This window comes from Stigmatopora argus, chromosome 21 (assembly GCF_051989625.1).
Source record: "Stigmatopora argus isolate UIUO_Sarg chromosome 21, RoL_Sarg_1.0, whole genome shotgun sequence".
NCBI lineage: Eukaryota > Metazoa > Chordata > Actinopteri > Syngnathiformes > Syngnathidae > Stigmatopora > Stigmatopora argus.
The window spans coordinates 9,709,739-9,723,271 of NC_135407.1; the positions used below are offsets into that span (position 1 = coordinate 9,709,739).

General features: G+C 38.5%; 1 protein-coding gene across 4 annotated transcripts in view; it reads right to left on the reverse strand.

The window, feature by feature from the left end:
- The window catches only part of celf3a (cugbp, Elav-like family member 3a), a 56,863-nt gene extending 45,149 nt beyond the window's left edge, over positions 1–11,714 (reverse strand). For 3 of the 4 annotated variants that reach the window (XR_013297756.1, XR_013297757.1, XM_077590236.1), the window contains exons 1-3: positions 11,266–11,714; positions 8,887–9,038; positions 1,802–1,884 (exon numbers count right to left, since the gene is read on the reverse strand). Coding sequence is in view for 2 of the 4 variants with exons in the window: in XM_077590236.1 (XP_077446362.1) it covers positions 1,802–1,884; positions 8,887–9,031 (228 nt within the window). In the remaining 2 variants the exon portion in view is untranslated. The remainder of the gene's footprint in view (positions 1–1,801; positions 1,885–8,886; positions 9,039–11,265) is intronic. The other variant, XM_077590235.1, reaches the window with a different exon arrangement.
- Between the last annotated feature and the right edge of the window lie 1,819 nt (positions 11,715–13,533).

Here is a 13,533-nt window from a genome sequence, read left to right on the forward strand (position 1 = left end):
CTCTAGAGCCGCGGTGGAATACATTAACATCTTTGCCTTGGTTATTGTACTTAGGAATGTCACATTTTAGTATTGAAGATCATAACCACTAGATAGCTATTTGTTACTGTGTCAGTGGGGTGAGGTGGTGAATTAGAACAAATAAAAAGATGTCATTCTATTGTAATATCCTGTTTTGGTGTTTTTTCAGAGGGTGGGAACGGATTAATTCGTATTTACCGTATTTTCACGACTATAAGGCGCACATAAAAGTCTTAAATTTTCTCCAAAATAGACAGGGCGCCTTATAATCCAGTGCGCTTTATATATGGACCAATACTAAAATTGTTATCACAACAAAAATAAAATAAATCAGTCGATAGGGTACACTGACTCTACTATTTTCCCGTAGACAAAGTACTGCGCAGTGACTGCTGGGATATGTAGTAGTTCTTTTGTCAATACACCCAATGGATTGTGGCCTGTATACATCGACATCAACACAGCATGACGAAGCATGGAAAGCACCGTTGGAAAAGTTACGCTAGCTACCAGCTAGCTACTATTTGCGAATGGATTGTGGCCGCCTGGATGAACGTATAAAACTCAGCGTTTTCGATGACTCATTTGGAAAATTGTTCAATTCGGACACAGAAAATGAGGACTTTGATGGATTTGTGGGTGATGATGACGTGAGTAAGTTGTAAAATGGCTAAATAAAGTACAACCGAACTCAGTTTTGCTTCCGTTGCCTTTTTAAAAACGTGTTTTTAGCGTGTGGGTGTAGCGTGCAAGAACTATATATCCCAGCAGTCACTGCGCACCGGAAACCGGAAATAGAGTCTGGGGCTGCTTCCGGTAGCCAGCGCTATTGCGGTTAGGTATTCATATATAATATATATGCGTCTAAAAAAAGGTGCGTCCTTCGTGTGTTTAAAATACAGAAATAGCACTTGTTACCGACACTGCGGCTAAAAATATGATGCGGCATATAGTCGTGAAAATACAGTAGTTATTTTCTATGGAAAAAATTTGATGTGAGAAACAGGTAAATTGACATACAAGCTCGGTCCCGGAACGCATTAAGCTCGTAGCCCAAGGTATTACTTTATAATGATTACTTTTGCCTGTTCAAATAAAAACTACCATTTTTTTTTCCTGGTGTGACTTGTGCCTATCGCCCCAAAAAGTATGATAATATACAAATGTTTATTTTAAATGACTCTAACTAATAGTATAAACAAATGTAGAGGTCTCCCGGCGAATATTGAAGAGGAGGGGGGAGTGAAGTGTCGATTCCCACCAAAATAACAAAAAAGGAAATGGTTGGGAGGGTATAAAGTCTTGTTAGTAAAAGAGGAAGCGATGGCAAGTTGGGCGCACACTCAGCCTCAGTCATCCTTTGCCTTGTCGCCTCATCTCTCACATAGTGGCTTATTATAGAGACGTGGCTGTCATGTCATATTTAGCTCTTGAGATGTTGGCACACCTGCTGCCTGGCTATGCTAATATCACTACTTTGATTCAAATTTGGAAGAAGGTGCTGTGTTGAAAGAGACAGACATGAATGGGAGAGATGGTGTTGACAAGGAGCACAATAAAGTGGATAGATGCGCTTTGCTGACATCCCATGTGAAACATAAGAGCTTCCTGTGACCTCCGATTGAAGCATATCTGCTTAAGGGGAAGTTGGGGTATGCATGTCAAACTTGGATCGTTTCCCCATTGCGTCACTGTCTGAGACTTTTTTTTTTTAATTATTATTATTTTTCACAGCCAAGTGAGCTGGCACGGCCTTAAAAAGACAAAAAATGCCACTCACCCCTGGCAGCGTCTTCTGCTCATGCAATGCATTCTGGGCTTTGAGGGCCGACTCACGTGCGCAGTACGTCAGGAAGGCACATCCTGGAAGTGACAAGTTGAGGAACATCCGCAAATGTTAAACTCATGTCATTTGAATGTCAAATTTGTGTGTAATGTCAGCGTTGGGCGTGTCGTGGTGGTCGGCTCAACTAGCATGCAAACTGGGTCAAACATCCTTCTTTAACTTATGCAATCTTCCTGTTGTTGTACTTGTACTGTTTGTGTCGAAATAAATGTATAAAAAGGTGATTCTGGGCATCATTCTTTGTTCCAGAATGTAGTTAATGGCACAGGGCTCACAATAACCATAATGTTTCATGATCAAGCCCTTATGGGACTCAAAAGACCAACTGTTTGATCGTTTGCTCTTTTAACCCTTCGACTGGCTAAAGCAGGGGTAGGGAACCTATGGCTCAGGAGCCATATGTGGCTCTTCTGATGGGTGAATGTGGCTCTTCTGATGGGTGAATGTGGCTCTTCGATAACGTGAGGTAAAATATGTATTAAAACCGCTGGTGACAGAGCCGAGTCCTGAATACACCAATAGGAGCGTCACGTCGGCATTATGGCGCTGACACTACCTCTAAATTCAATCATCTTTTTCATTGGACTTTTCGGCATGCATATTTTCATTGATTGACAACTACGTAAGAGTGCTCTCAAAAGAATTCATTTTGTACTTTAAAAGTGGTTAAAATGACATCTCATTTTCACATTTTTACTCTTAAATTCTTAGTATGGCTCTCAAGGAATGAAATTTGAAAATAGGAATTGTTTATAGCTCTCTGTGTCAAAAAGGTTCCCGTCCTTTGGGCTAAAGCATATTTTGGCGAAAATTGAAGCACTCACATGACAGGCCAAAATAGCAAATTCACCGGATACCAAAAAAAGTTTTGAGGTTAAGGCCATGCTCTCACTACACCCAGTAGAAACCCAAAATAATGTCTAGAGGCCATTAGGTGCTGCCATCTCTCGCCAGCACAAAGAAATAATCACCCTCTGCAAAACTGTTGTCCGAATGTAAACAAAAGACGAGTGGAAGACAAACATTTTTCTGGATTTTTTTCGGCTTTTAAACTCCAAAAACCTTTCATTTAACCCCAATTTTTTTGAATAAATATATGAATAATCTCAGAAAGGGGCGGCCCGGTTGTGAGTGGTTGGAGCGTCGGCCTCACAGTTCGGGGTCATGGGTTCAAATCCAGCTCGGTCCACCTGTGTGGAGTTTGCATGTTCTGCGTGGGTTTCCTCCGGGTACTCTGGTTTCCTCCCACATTCCAAAGACATGCTTGGCAGGCTGGTTGGACACTCTAAATTGCCCTTAGGTATTAATGTGAGCGTGAATGGTGGTCTGTCTGCTCGTTCCCTGAAATCTGCTGGCCACCGATTCAGGGTGTCCCACGCCTTGTGCCCGAAAGTCAGCTGTGATAGGCTCCAGCACCCCCCGCGACCCTTGTGAGGATAAAGCGTTTGAGAAAATGAATGAATGAATAAATCTCAGAAAGCTAATATTGGTATATTTGGATGAGAAATAGTCTGTACAACATCAGAGAAGTCAGCTGTGATTGGCTCCAGCACCCCCGCAACCCTTGTGAGGATAAAGCGTTTCAGAAAATGAATGAATGAATAAATCTCAGAAAGCTAATATTGGTATATTTGAATTAGAAATGGTCTATACAACATCAGAAAATTATGCAAAAGAAAGAAATACAACCTTAATATATTTTAAGTAAAATGCAATTTTTCGGAAGCACAAATTCTCCTCCATAAATCCTTTTTAGGACCAAGTTTAGAAACTTTTCATGGTTTTCCCTATGGCTTATGCCCAGGGTTCATCTTGTTGCACATTTTTACTGTTATTCTTGTTTAAGCCTTATATTTAAAAGATTAGACCAGGTGTGCATAAATAAAAATATTAGAAAAAGGTTGTTTTTGCTGCTGAGGATACACATCAGCAGTAATCTTCTCATTGCCTTAAAAATGTATGATATATATATATATATATATATGTATATACATGTGTATATATATATATGTATATGTATACATACATATATACATATATATATATATATATATATATATACATATACACATACACATATATATGCATATACACATATATATATACATACACATATATATACATATACATATATATATACATATACACATATATATATACATAAACACATATATAGATACATATACATATATATACATATACACACACATATATACATATATATATATATATATATATATATATATATATATATATATATATATATATATATATAGATATATACAGTGGTACCTCGTCATACGACCGTTCGTCATACGGAATGCTCGTCTTACGGGGGAAATTTCGATCGAATAATTCGCCCGTGATGCGGTCAAAGTTTCGTGATGCGACCAAGCCAGGTTGCCATGGCATTTTTTTTGGCATATCTTTCGTGTATAACAATATTTACGAGCACCGGATGAGCTATTCAGACCAGGAAACGCACAACGCGCATGCGCGGTGAAAAGAGGGCTTTCTGGGTAATGAAGTATACTCGTGCTCGCAAAAGTATCCCCGGTAGCAACTCTATCATAGGCGCCGTTCGAGGGGATGCGAACACAGATGCTACAAGCTAAAAGGAGCCGCTAGCCAGCGCCCCTGAAGCTCCCATGAGCAGCGGGGCGATCGCTGATAAAAGACTCTGCTCGTTGGCTGCTCATAAGAACATCGGGGGCACTGGCTCGCAACAGCATCCCCGGTAGCAACTCTATCATAGTCGCCGTTCGAGGGGATGCGAACACAGATGCTACAAGCTAAAATGAGCCGCTAGCCAGCGCCTCGGAAGCTCCCATGAGCAGCGGTGCGATCGCTGATAAGACTGCTTGCTGCTCGTTGGCAAGTGGTCGTGCGTTCTCCGATTGTGAGGACATTTGTGTGCATCATTTTCGGAATATTTTGAAGGGAATAGTACGACAGCAAACAGCCCATCGATAGCGAACGTGAGGGTGGAGTGTTTGTTCTGTTTACGAGTGCGTTGTGTGGAGGAAAAAAAAAACCGAAGCCCCTCTCCCCTCGGCGAAATCCGGCCAATTTTAGTTAGATTAAACACTTTATTTCTATTAAACCACTCGTTATTTATTACTTTGTCAATATATGGCGAATTATAAGAAATAAAACTTTTTTTTTCAATCCAATATCCTGTTTCTGGTGTTTTTTTCAGAGAGTTGGAACGAATTAATTTGTTTCCCATTCATTTCAATGGGAAACTTTACCTCGAGTTACGAGTAACTTGTCATACGAGCTCAGTCCCGGAACGGATTAAGCTCGTATCTCGAGGTACCACTGTGTATGTATGTATATATGTGTATATGTGTATATGTGTATATGTGTATATGTGTATATGTGTATATGTGTATATGTGTATATGTGTATATGTGTATATGTGTATATGTGTATATGTGTATATGTGTATATGTGTATATGTGTATATGTGTATATGTGTATATGTGTATATGTGTATATGTGTATATGTGTATATGTGTATATGTGTATATGTGTATATGTGTATATGTGTATATGTGTATATGTGTATATGTGTATATGTGTATATGTGTATATGTGTATATGTGTATATGTGTATATGTGTATATGTGTATATGTGTATATGTGTATATGTGTATATGTGTATATGTGTATATGTGTATATGTGTATATGTGTATATGTGTATATGTGTATATGTGTATATGTGTATATGTGTATATGTGTATATGTGTATATGTGTATATGTGTATATGTGTATATGTGTATATGTGTATATGTGTATATGTGTATATGTGTATATGTGTATATGTGTATATGTGTATATGTGTATATGTGTATATGTGTATATGTGTATATGTGTATATGTGTATATGTGTATATGTGTATATGTGTATATGTGTATATGTGTATATGTGTATATGTGTATATGTGTATATGTGTATATGTGTATATGTGTATATGTGTATATGTGTATATGTGTATATGTGTATATGTGTATATGTGTATATGTGTATATGTGTATATGTGTATATGTGTATATGTGTATATGTGTATATGTGTATATGTGTATATGTGTATATGTGTATATGTGTATATGTGTATATGTGTATATGTGTATATGTGTATATGTGTATATGTGTATATGTGTATATGTGTATATGTGTATATGTGTATATGTGTATATGTGTATATGTGTATATGTGTATATGTGTATATGTGTATATGTGTATATGTGTATATGTGTATATGTGTATATGTGTATATGTGTATATGTGTATATGTGTATATGTGTATATGTGTATATGTATATATATATATATATATATATATATATATATATATATATATATATATATATATATATATATATATATATATATATATATATATAGATATAGATATAGATATAGATATAATATATAATAACTTATATGTCCAATGAACTGATTTCTACAATGACTAAGGTCGCTGGATAAAATACACCTCATGTCCACAACGTTCACTATCTGAGTTACTGTCTTTCTCAGACCCACCAAAATGGTCTGAGAAGTGGGAACTTTAAATTAAATGTCAGTCACCAAATTGTCACAAGCATCAGGCATATCCTCCAAAATATGCACCGAGAAATTTACATAATCAAGATACCCTTTTCACACTGAAGCGTGCTATAAAAATAGACCCCCCCAAATGTAATTCATTCATTCATTTTCAGCAACGTTTAATCCCTGTTGGCTTCTCAATGTAATATTTAATTTAAGAAAATCTAATCTAACATTTACGCACTGGATCGTTTGCCATCTCATTGTACTCGTTTTAGAAAACCAAAATGTTATGATCCCTGACAATAAAAGGTCTCTCAAGTTCTTCATTTTATCTCCACAATGCCTTGCTCAGTTGACAATTTAGGACTCTTATCCATGTCCAGATTGATTGCCACATTTAGAAATGTGATTATTACTTGTGTTTATTTAAAAAAAGGCAGAAACTGTGTATAAAATAACGGTTTGAACATTTATACAACCAATAGTTTGACTGAATAAAAATGCTAAGCATCATCTGGGTGTTGATACTCTACCTTTTGGAGCCATTGTGTCTAGATTTCTGTAGTCCTTCATAATAGAAAACCGCTTTCATTAACCTTTTAGGGCTTCCACCAATCATGAATATGTAAATATATGTAGAGTAGGTGGCATAGGTGTTGGGGGGCCGATACCACCTGGCCCACAAGTCTCCCAAGTGACTGATGGTTGATGTGAATTCATATTAAGCCTCTGTTTTCCACGCTGAGATTTGCATTTGAAATGACAGTGAGGAAAATTATTAACCTAACAGCTCTACTCTGTCTGTCATAGCAGGTGTATAATATGCTTTACTGTGCAGGAGGTGGAGTGGCTGTCTAGTAATCAGATTTGAGACTGGAGACCTGTTGAGTTAAAGTGTCTTATAAGATGGAGCAAATCATGCAGTACAACTTTGATCCTGCTGCAAAGAAAAACAACTTGAATAATCGGGTCATTCCAGAGTTAAACATTTTACTTCCCACTTTCAAATTTTAAATAATCTAGATGTAAAATACACTATTATGCATTTTCTGAGGAAATATTCTTGTTCTAAGTCCAGAAAATATTTGTTTTAACAAGCAAATAACCAGTAAAAGACGTAAAAAATATTTACAAACGTATTTACATTGAAATCAGCACTAATAGCTAGATAAACAATAACCTTCTACTCCTAAAAAAAGCTAGCATTCGTACATATTTGCAACCCTGCTACACTAACGATACCAAATATTGTTCACGCCAAACCAATTTTGAAATTAAATGTTATCATTAATAAGTAAAATGAGATAATCAAGCCTCTATAAGCAGCAAAAAACTGGAAACCTGAAGGCTTACCGTATTTTCTCGCATATAAGCCACCCCCGCTATAAGCAGCAAAAAAATGGCAACCTGAAGGTGTACCGTATTTTCTCGCATATAAGCCACCCCCGCTATAAGTAGCACCCAAAAAGTGCCTTAAAATCGTAGAATTATACAATTTCTCGCATATAAATACTCTATTATGCATTTTCAGAGGAAATATTCTTGTTCTAAGCCCAGAAAATATTTGTTTTAACTAACCAATAAGTCTAGAGTACTTACTAAAATGTTGTTTTGTTTTGTAATACCACTATACCAAATAACCAGTAAAAGACATAAAAAATATTTACAAACTTATTTAGATAAGTTTATTTCCTTAAAACAAATATTTTCTGGGCTTAGAACAAGAATATTTCCTCAGAAAATGCATAATAGAGTATTTATGTGCGAGAAATTGTATGTATGTAACAAATATTCTTGTTCTAAGCCCAGAAAATATTTGTTTTAACTAGCAAATAAGTCTAGAGTAATAATAAGCCACCCCTGCTATAAGCAGCACCCTAAAAGTGCCTTAAAATCGTAGAATTATACAATTTCTCGCATATAAGCCGCCCCCTGATTCTCAATTTTCACCTCCATATTCGTGGTTTTAATAGGGAGTACAAATGTGTTACTTTGAAGGGAAAATCTTAAGAAAAATCATCGCACGTGGTATTTTTGAGATACTGTATGAATCAAAAGTACATTATTCGGGTCAATATCATAAGGACATTAGTAATTAAGCCAGTAATGGATGTTTTCTTACTGCAAAACAGAAAATAACCAACAAATAGTAAATGTAAATTTGCCGACATCTACAGGTGAAAAGAGTATAGCAACGCTGTAAGTCTTGTGCGCATATAAGCCGTACCCTTGATTCAGTCAGCATTTTTTGAGTTACAAATACAGCTTATATGTGAGAAAATACATTATTTTTCAAAAAAAATTGACACCATGAAATATCCTCTAATTCTGAAATGACTCCAGTTGAAGCTTCAAATTAGAAAGTTCAATTAACTAACCAAAATGGCTGCCCAAAGCCTACCAAAAGTGAATGTCCATACAGGTTGCCGAACATTCAACTTGGATACTTGACTTACCTTTGTGCATTCCTGTGTATTTGTCTTTTATTACAGTCAGTTCATAAATCTTTCCGAACTGTTCAAAGATGGGCTTTAGATCCTTTTCTTCTAGGTTTCGGGGTATTTGCCCAATGAAGAGCTTGATTGCATCAGGCTCCTTCATTGAGAGTCTGTGGAGAGAGAACAAACATACAATCACACTGAGCAGAGACTTGAAGGAGGTGCCTGTAGGCTTCACTTCACACTGCACAGGAGGTGCAAACAGGAGGCTGGGCATGGAGGTACAGATGGGAGAATTCAGTGTTAAAAAAGAAAAGAAAAAAAAAAGAGTGTAAACCATCATGCCACTAGCTCCAGATGGAGTCTTTTGGATTTTGCCTCTCTGCAGAATTTGAATCATTTGAACTAAAACAAGCAACATGTGATTTTGAGCAATATTATTTATTTATGTATTTTTTTAAACATTTATCATTTCAAAATTACTGCCATTTTATGTCGACAACCTCTATTTCCAGTCTCATATAACTAGTAGTATTTGTGTGATGCACTGTATACATATTACAATAGCATACCACACTTATTGTTACAATGATGATTGTTGGATCATCAACTTATCGCACCTCAAATTTGGTGATCAAAATACAGTACATATACATTTTACGATACTTTATTTCCAATCTGGGCCCGGTGGATGAGTGGTTAGCTCGTCGGCCTCACAGTGGGAGACCTGGGTTCAAATCCAGCTCGGTCCACCTGTGTGGAGCTTGCATGCTCTCCCTGAGCCTGCGTGGGTTTTCTCCCACATTCCAAAGACATGCACGGTAGGCCGATTGGACACTCTAAATTGCCCCTAGGTATGAGTGTGAACGTGAAGTGTGAATGGTTGTTTGTCTCCTTGTGCCCTACAATTGGCTGGCCACCAATTCAGTGTCTCCCCCACCTCTGGCCCGATGTCAGCTGGAAAATGCTCCAGCACCCCCCGCGACCCTTGTGAAGATAAAGCGGTTTAGAAAATGAGACGAGAGATGAGAAATTTCCAATCTGTGGGAACAAGTTGCCATATTAACATTAAAATGAGACACTTATACCTATAGGAATGCAGTGGCGGGCCGTCAGGGCCTTCTCTGCTGGCCTAAGAAATATCTGAATCATATATTATATTTTGTCCATCAATACTTATTAAATAATTCCAAATTGTCTGTTAGCTTCCTTTCATTGCTTTCCCCCCTGGTTGCACTGCTTCCAGATGTGTGTTTTCATATTGAAGCATTCAATCATTCACATTTCAGCCATTATTTGTTGCCAGACATTTCAGCCATTATTTGTTGCCAGGGTCAGAAATCTGCCTCAAGGCCTTCACAATCAGTTCTGCGGGCTCTGGTGCATTAAACAAGCGTCGATAAGACTGTTGCTTTAACCAATCAGATTTCGAGTTGGCAACACCACAATGCATTGTCGCAGGCGTAGGGATACGTCATCGCTTTCACCAACTATGATTGGCTAGTGATAGCTACCAAACTGCATCTGGAGCTAGCTGCACAAGCAAATATATTGTTGTGTTGATTTAAAGCCATTTTCAAGACGGACTATGCCAGAAATACGACAGGACATGCTCGACTTTCAGCCTTAGCTTCGATGGCGATAGAAAAGAAGGAAGAAAGGAGGATGGATATTGTGTACAGTTTAAAAGGATTTTTGGTGAGTAAAATATGGCTATATTCCTAAATAATATTTCAAATGTGGGCCAAGTTCTGATATCTGAAAAGCTCCAGTGTGTGTATTTAATCACTAAATGCTGCTAGGAAGTGGATTTTACCCCATTTTAGTGCAATTTTTGACATTTCACCATTGACGTCCATCGCTGTCTTTTCCCGGGGAAATCACCCCCCTGGCCCGGTTGTAATGTTTGAAACGCTCCAGTATTTGTATTTAATCATTAAATGCTGCGAGGAAGTGGATTTTACCTGTTGAAGGCGCGACGAGAAAATGCACGGACCGCCACTGTAGGAATGGTTGTATTTATGTTTCATACACCATGAATTGTGACTAAAAACCAAAAATGTCGGACATGAACAAACAAGTTGCCATATTAACATTAAAATGAGACACTTATACCTATAGGAATGGTTTTATTTATGTTTCATACACCATGAATTGTGACTAAAACCCAAAAATGTCGGACATGAACATTAGCAATTCATCCATGACAAGCGTCCATGTTCACAGATGGTTATGACTGTAATAATAATGACATGTAATCCCTACAGAAACATGACAGTATGTGCGCCACCACAGCTGGGGTCTTTGTCAAGGGAACGTGACAACAACAAGCACTTAATTCACGCATTTTTTGAATGAATTAAACGCGAACCATGACAAAAGAGTTGAAAATCCTACCTGTGGTGCTGCTCTTGGAAAAGAATCGACGCAAACGGTGGACGTCCTCCCGTCTCCCGCCTCAGACTTGTTAATCTCAACAAATCAATTCATTTGACTTGTATTGCCTCTGGATTTTTCTCTAAAAACCAATTTTTAACAAAATGACAAGCTTGCATATGGGAAAGAGCGAGTTTATCCGTCTTTTAAATCTGTTGTTGTTGTCCCCTCTTTTGCGAGAGGCTGCCTGGATTTTGCTTTTCTTTCCTTAACGGTTGTAAAATAAAAAAATAAACAAAAAGTCTCGTGTCTGTATTGGGCCAGATGGGTTTTTCGGCTTCCTTCCGTGGACCGCGGGGAATTGGCAGTCTGTTGGTTCTCTTGTCTTATCCTCTAAACGTGTTCAGTGTGTAGTATATGTGAGTGCGTTTGCCTACTCGTTTGACGTCGTAAACCGGTGTCTCCCTCCCAGTCTATCTCCCACCATTCTGTCAGTGGGCGGGGCTAGTCAAGCGTCAGGGACCGTCACTAAACTACCAACAAATACACTGGCTGACTTTTTTTCTTCTTCTTCCATTTCCTTACCTGTCAACATTGGCCCAAGGTTTCTCTAACTATCCCAATAGTTAAAGAAAACGCGTACACATCCAAAATTAGAGTGTGTGCAATACACATTAAAATGACTTTGTATAACAATTCATATCTCATCTCATTTTCTGAACCGCTTTATCTCCACTAGGGTCGCGGGGGGTGCTGGAGCCTATCCCAGCTGACTTCAGCCCAGAGGCAAGGGACACCCTGAATTGGTGGCCAGCCAATCGCAGGGCACAAGGAAACAAACAACCATTCAAGCTCACACTCATACCTAAGGGCAATTTGGAGTGTCCAACCAGCCTACAACATGTCTTTGGAATGTGGGAGGAAATCAGAGTACCCAGAGGAAACCCACGCAAGCCCAGGCAGAACATGCAAACTGGTGGACTGACCTGGAATGAAACAAAGACCAGGATTCACTGCGGAATCGGTTTGAGACCCCTGATTTAGAATGTCCAATCAGCCTACCATGCATGTCTTTGGAATGTGGGAGGAAAACGGAGTACCCGGAGAAAACCAACGAAGGCCCGGGGAGAACATGCAAGGACCGACTTGGATTTGAACCCAGGTCCCCCACACGGTGAGCCGGAAGAAGAAAAGTAAAAAAATTAAAACAAAATTAGAATTAAGTTTAGTGTAAGGTAAGATTAAATCTTATTTGTAAGTATGTCTGTATCGTAATGGAAGTTCATTTAAGTTAAATTTATGTTATGTTACGAGCAATGTTCCCTCTAATTTTTCGTTGGTCTGAGCAGAAAGTCAACCTCCCTGAGCGCACTGAGTACCAGTGTGAGCGACATCATCGGTACTCGGATGATTCGCCTAAAGACGTTTCGCCGACGGACGTTTGACAGACGGGCAGGACGCCGAATGGACGTTCCGCCGAACGTTCATTCGGCCGAACGGAGGTTTCGCCGAAACGGGATTCGCGCGCTCGCCCCGCCCCCGGATCGTGTGTGTACAAGTTTTTCAACCTCGGCCCGCGGGCCATATACGGCCCGTTAGGATTTTTAATCCGGCCCGCCGCCGGTGTTGTCCAAATTATAGTAAAAATCAATGTTAGTCTACCATCAATGGCAGCCCGGGAATAAGCACTCTTGGGCGGGCAGATGTAGCAGAACCGAGCCGTAAAATGACAGCAATCGGGTCAAATCCATCCTAAAACAGCATTTAATGATTAAATACAAATACTGGAGCTCTTTGGACATTAGAACCGAGCCCAGGGAAGTGAATTCCTTGGTAAAATGTCGTGATGATATCGCGATGGAGGCAAAAAAACGTCTATATACGTCCATTCGCCAAACAGCTCAAAATGCTCTCAAATTCGGTCAAATCCAGCCGAAAACAGCGTTTAATGATTAAATACAAATACTGGAGCTCTTTGGACATTAGAACCGAGCCCATCATGAAGAAAGGGGTAAAAAAAAAAAAAAAAAAAAAAAAAAAAAAAAAAAAAAAAAAAAAAAAAAAAAAAAAAAAAAAAAAAAAAAAAAAAATCCGTTTTTTTTTTTTTACTGCGCGCCATAGGATTTCTGCTGCGCAGAGAAGACGAGAGTAGTGCGCAATTGCGCACGCGCGCAGCTTAGAGGGAACAGTGGTTACGAGCGCATTGCCGTGCAAAAGATTGTGAAATTTAATATTGTCTATTTGCTATTAAAATATCATTTGGGAAAACAAAAACGTGAAATTTAATAT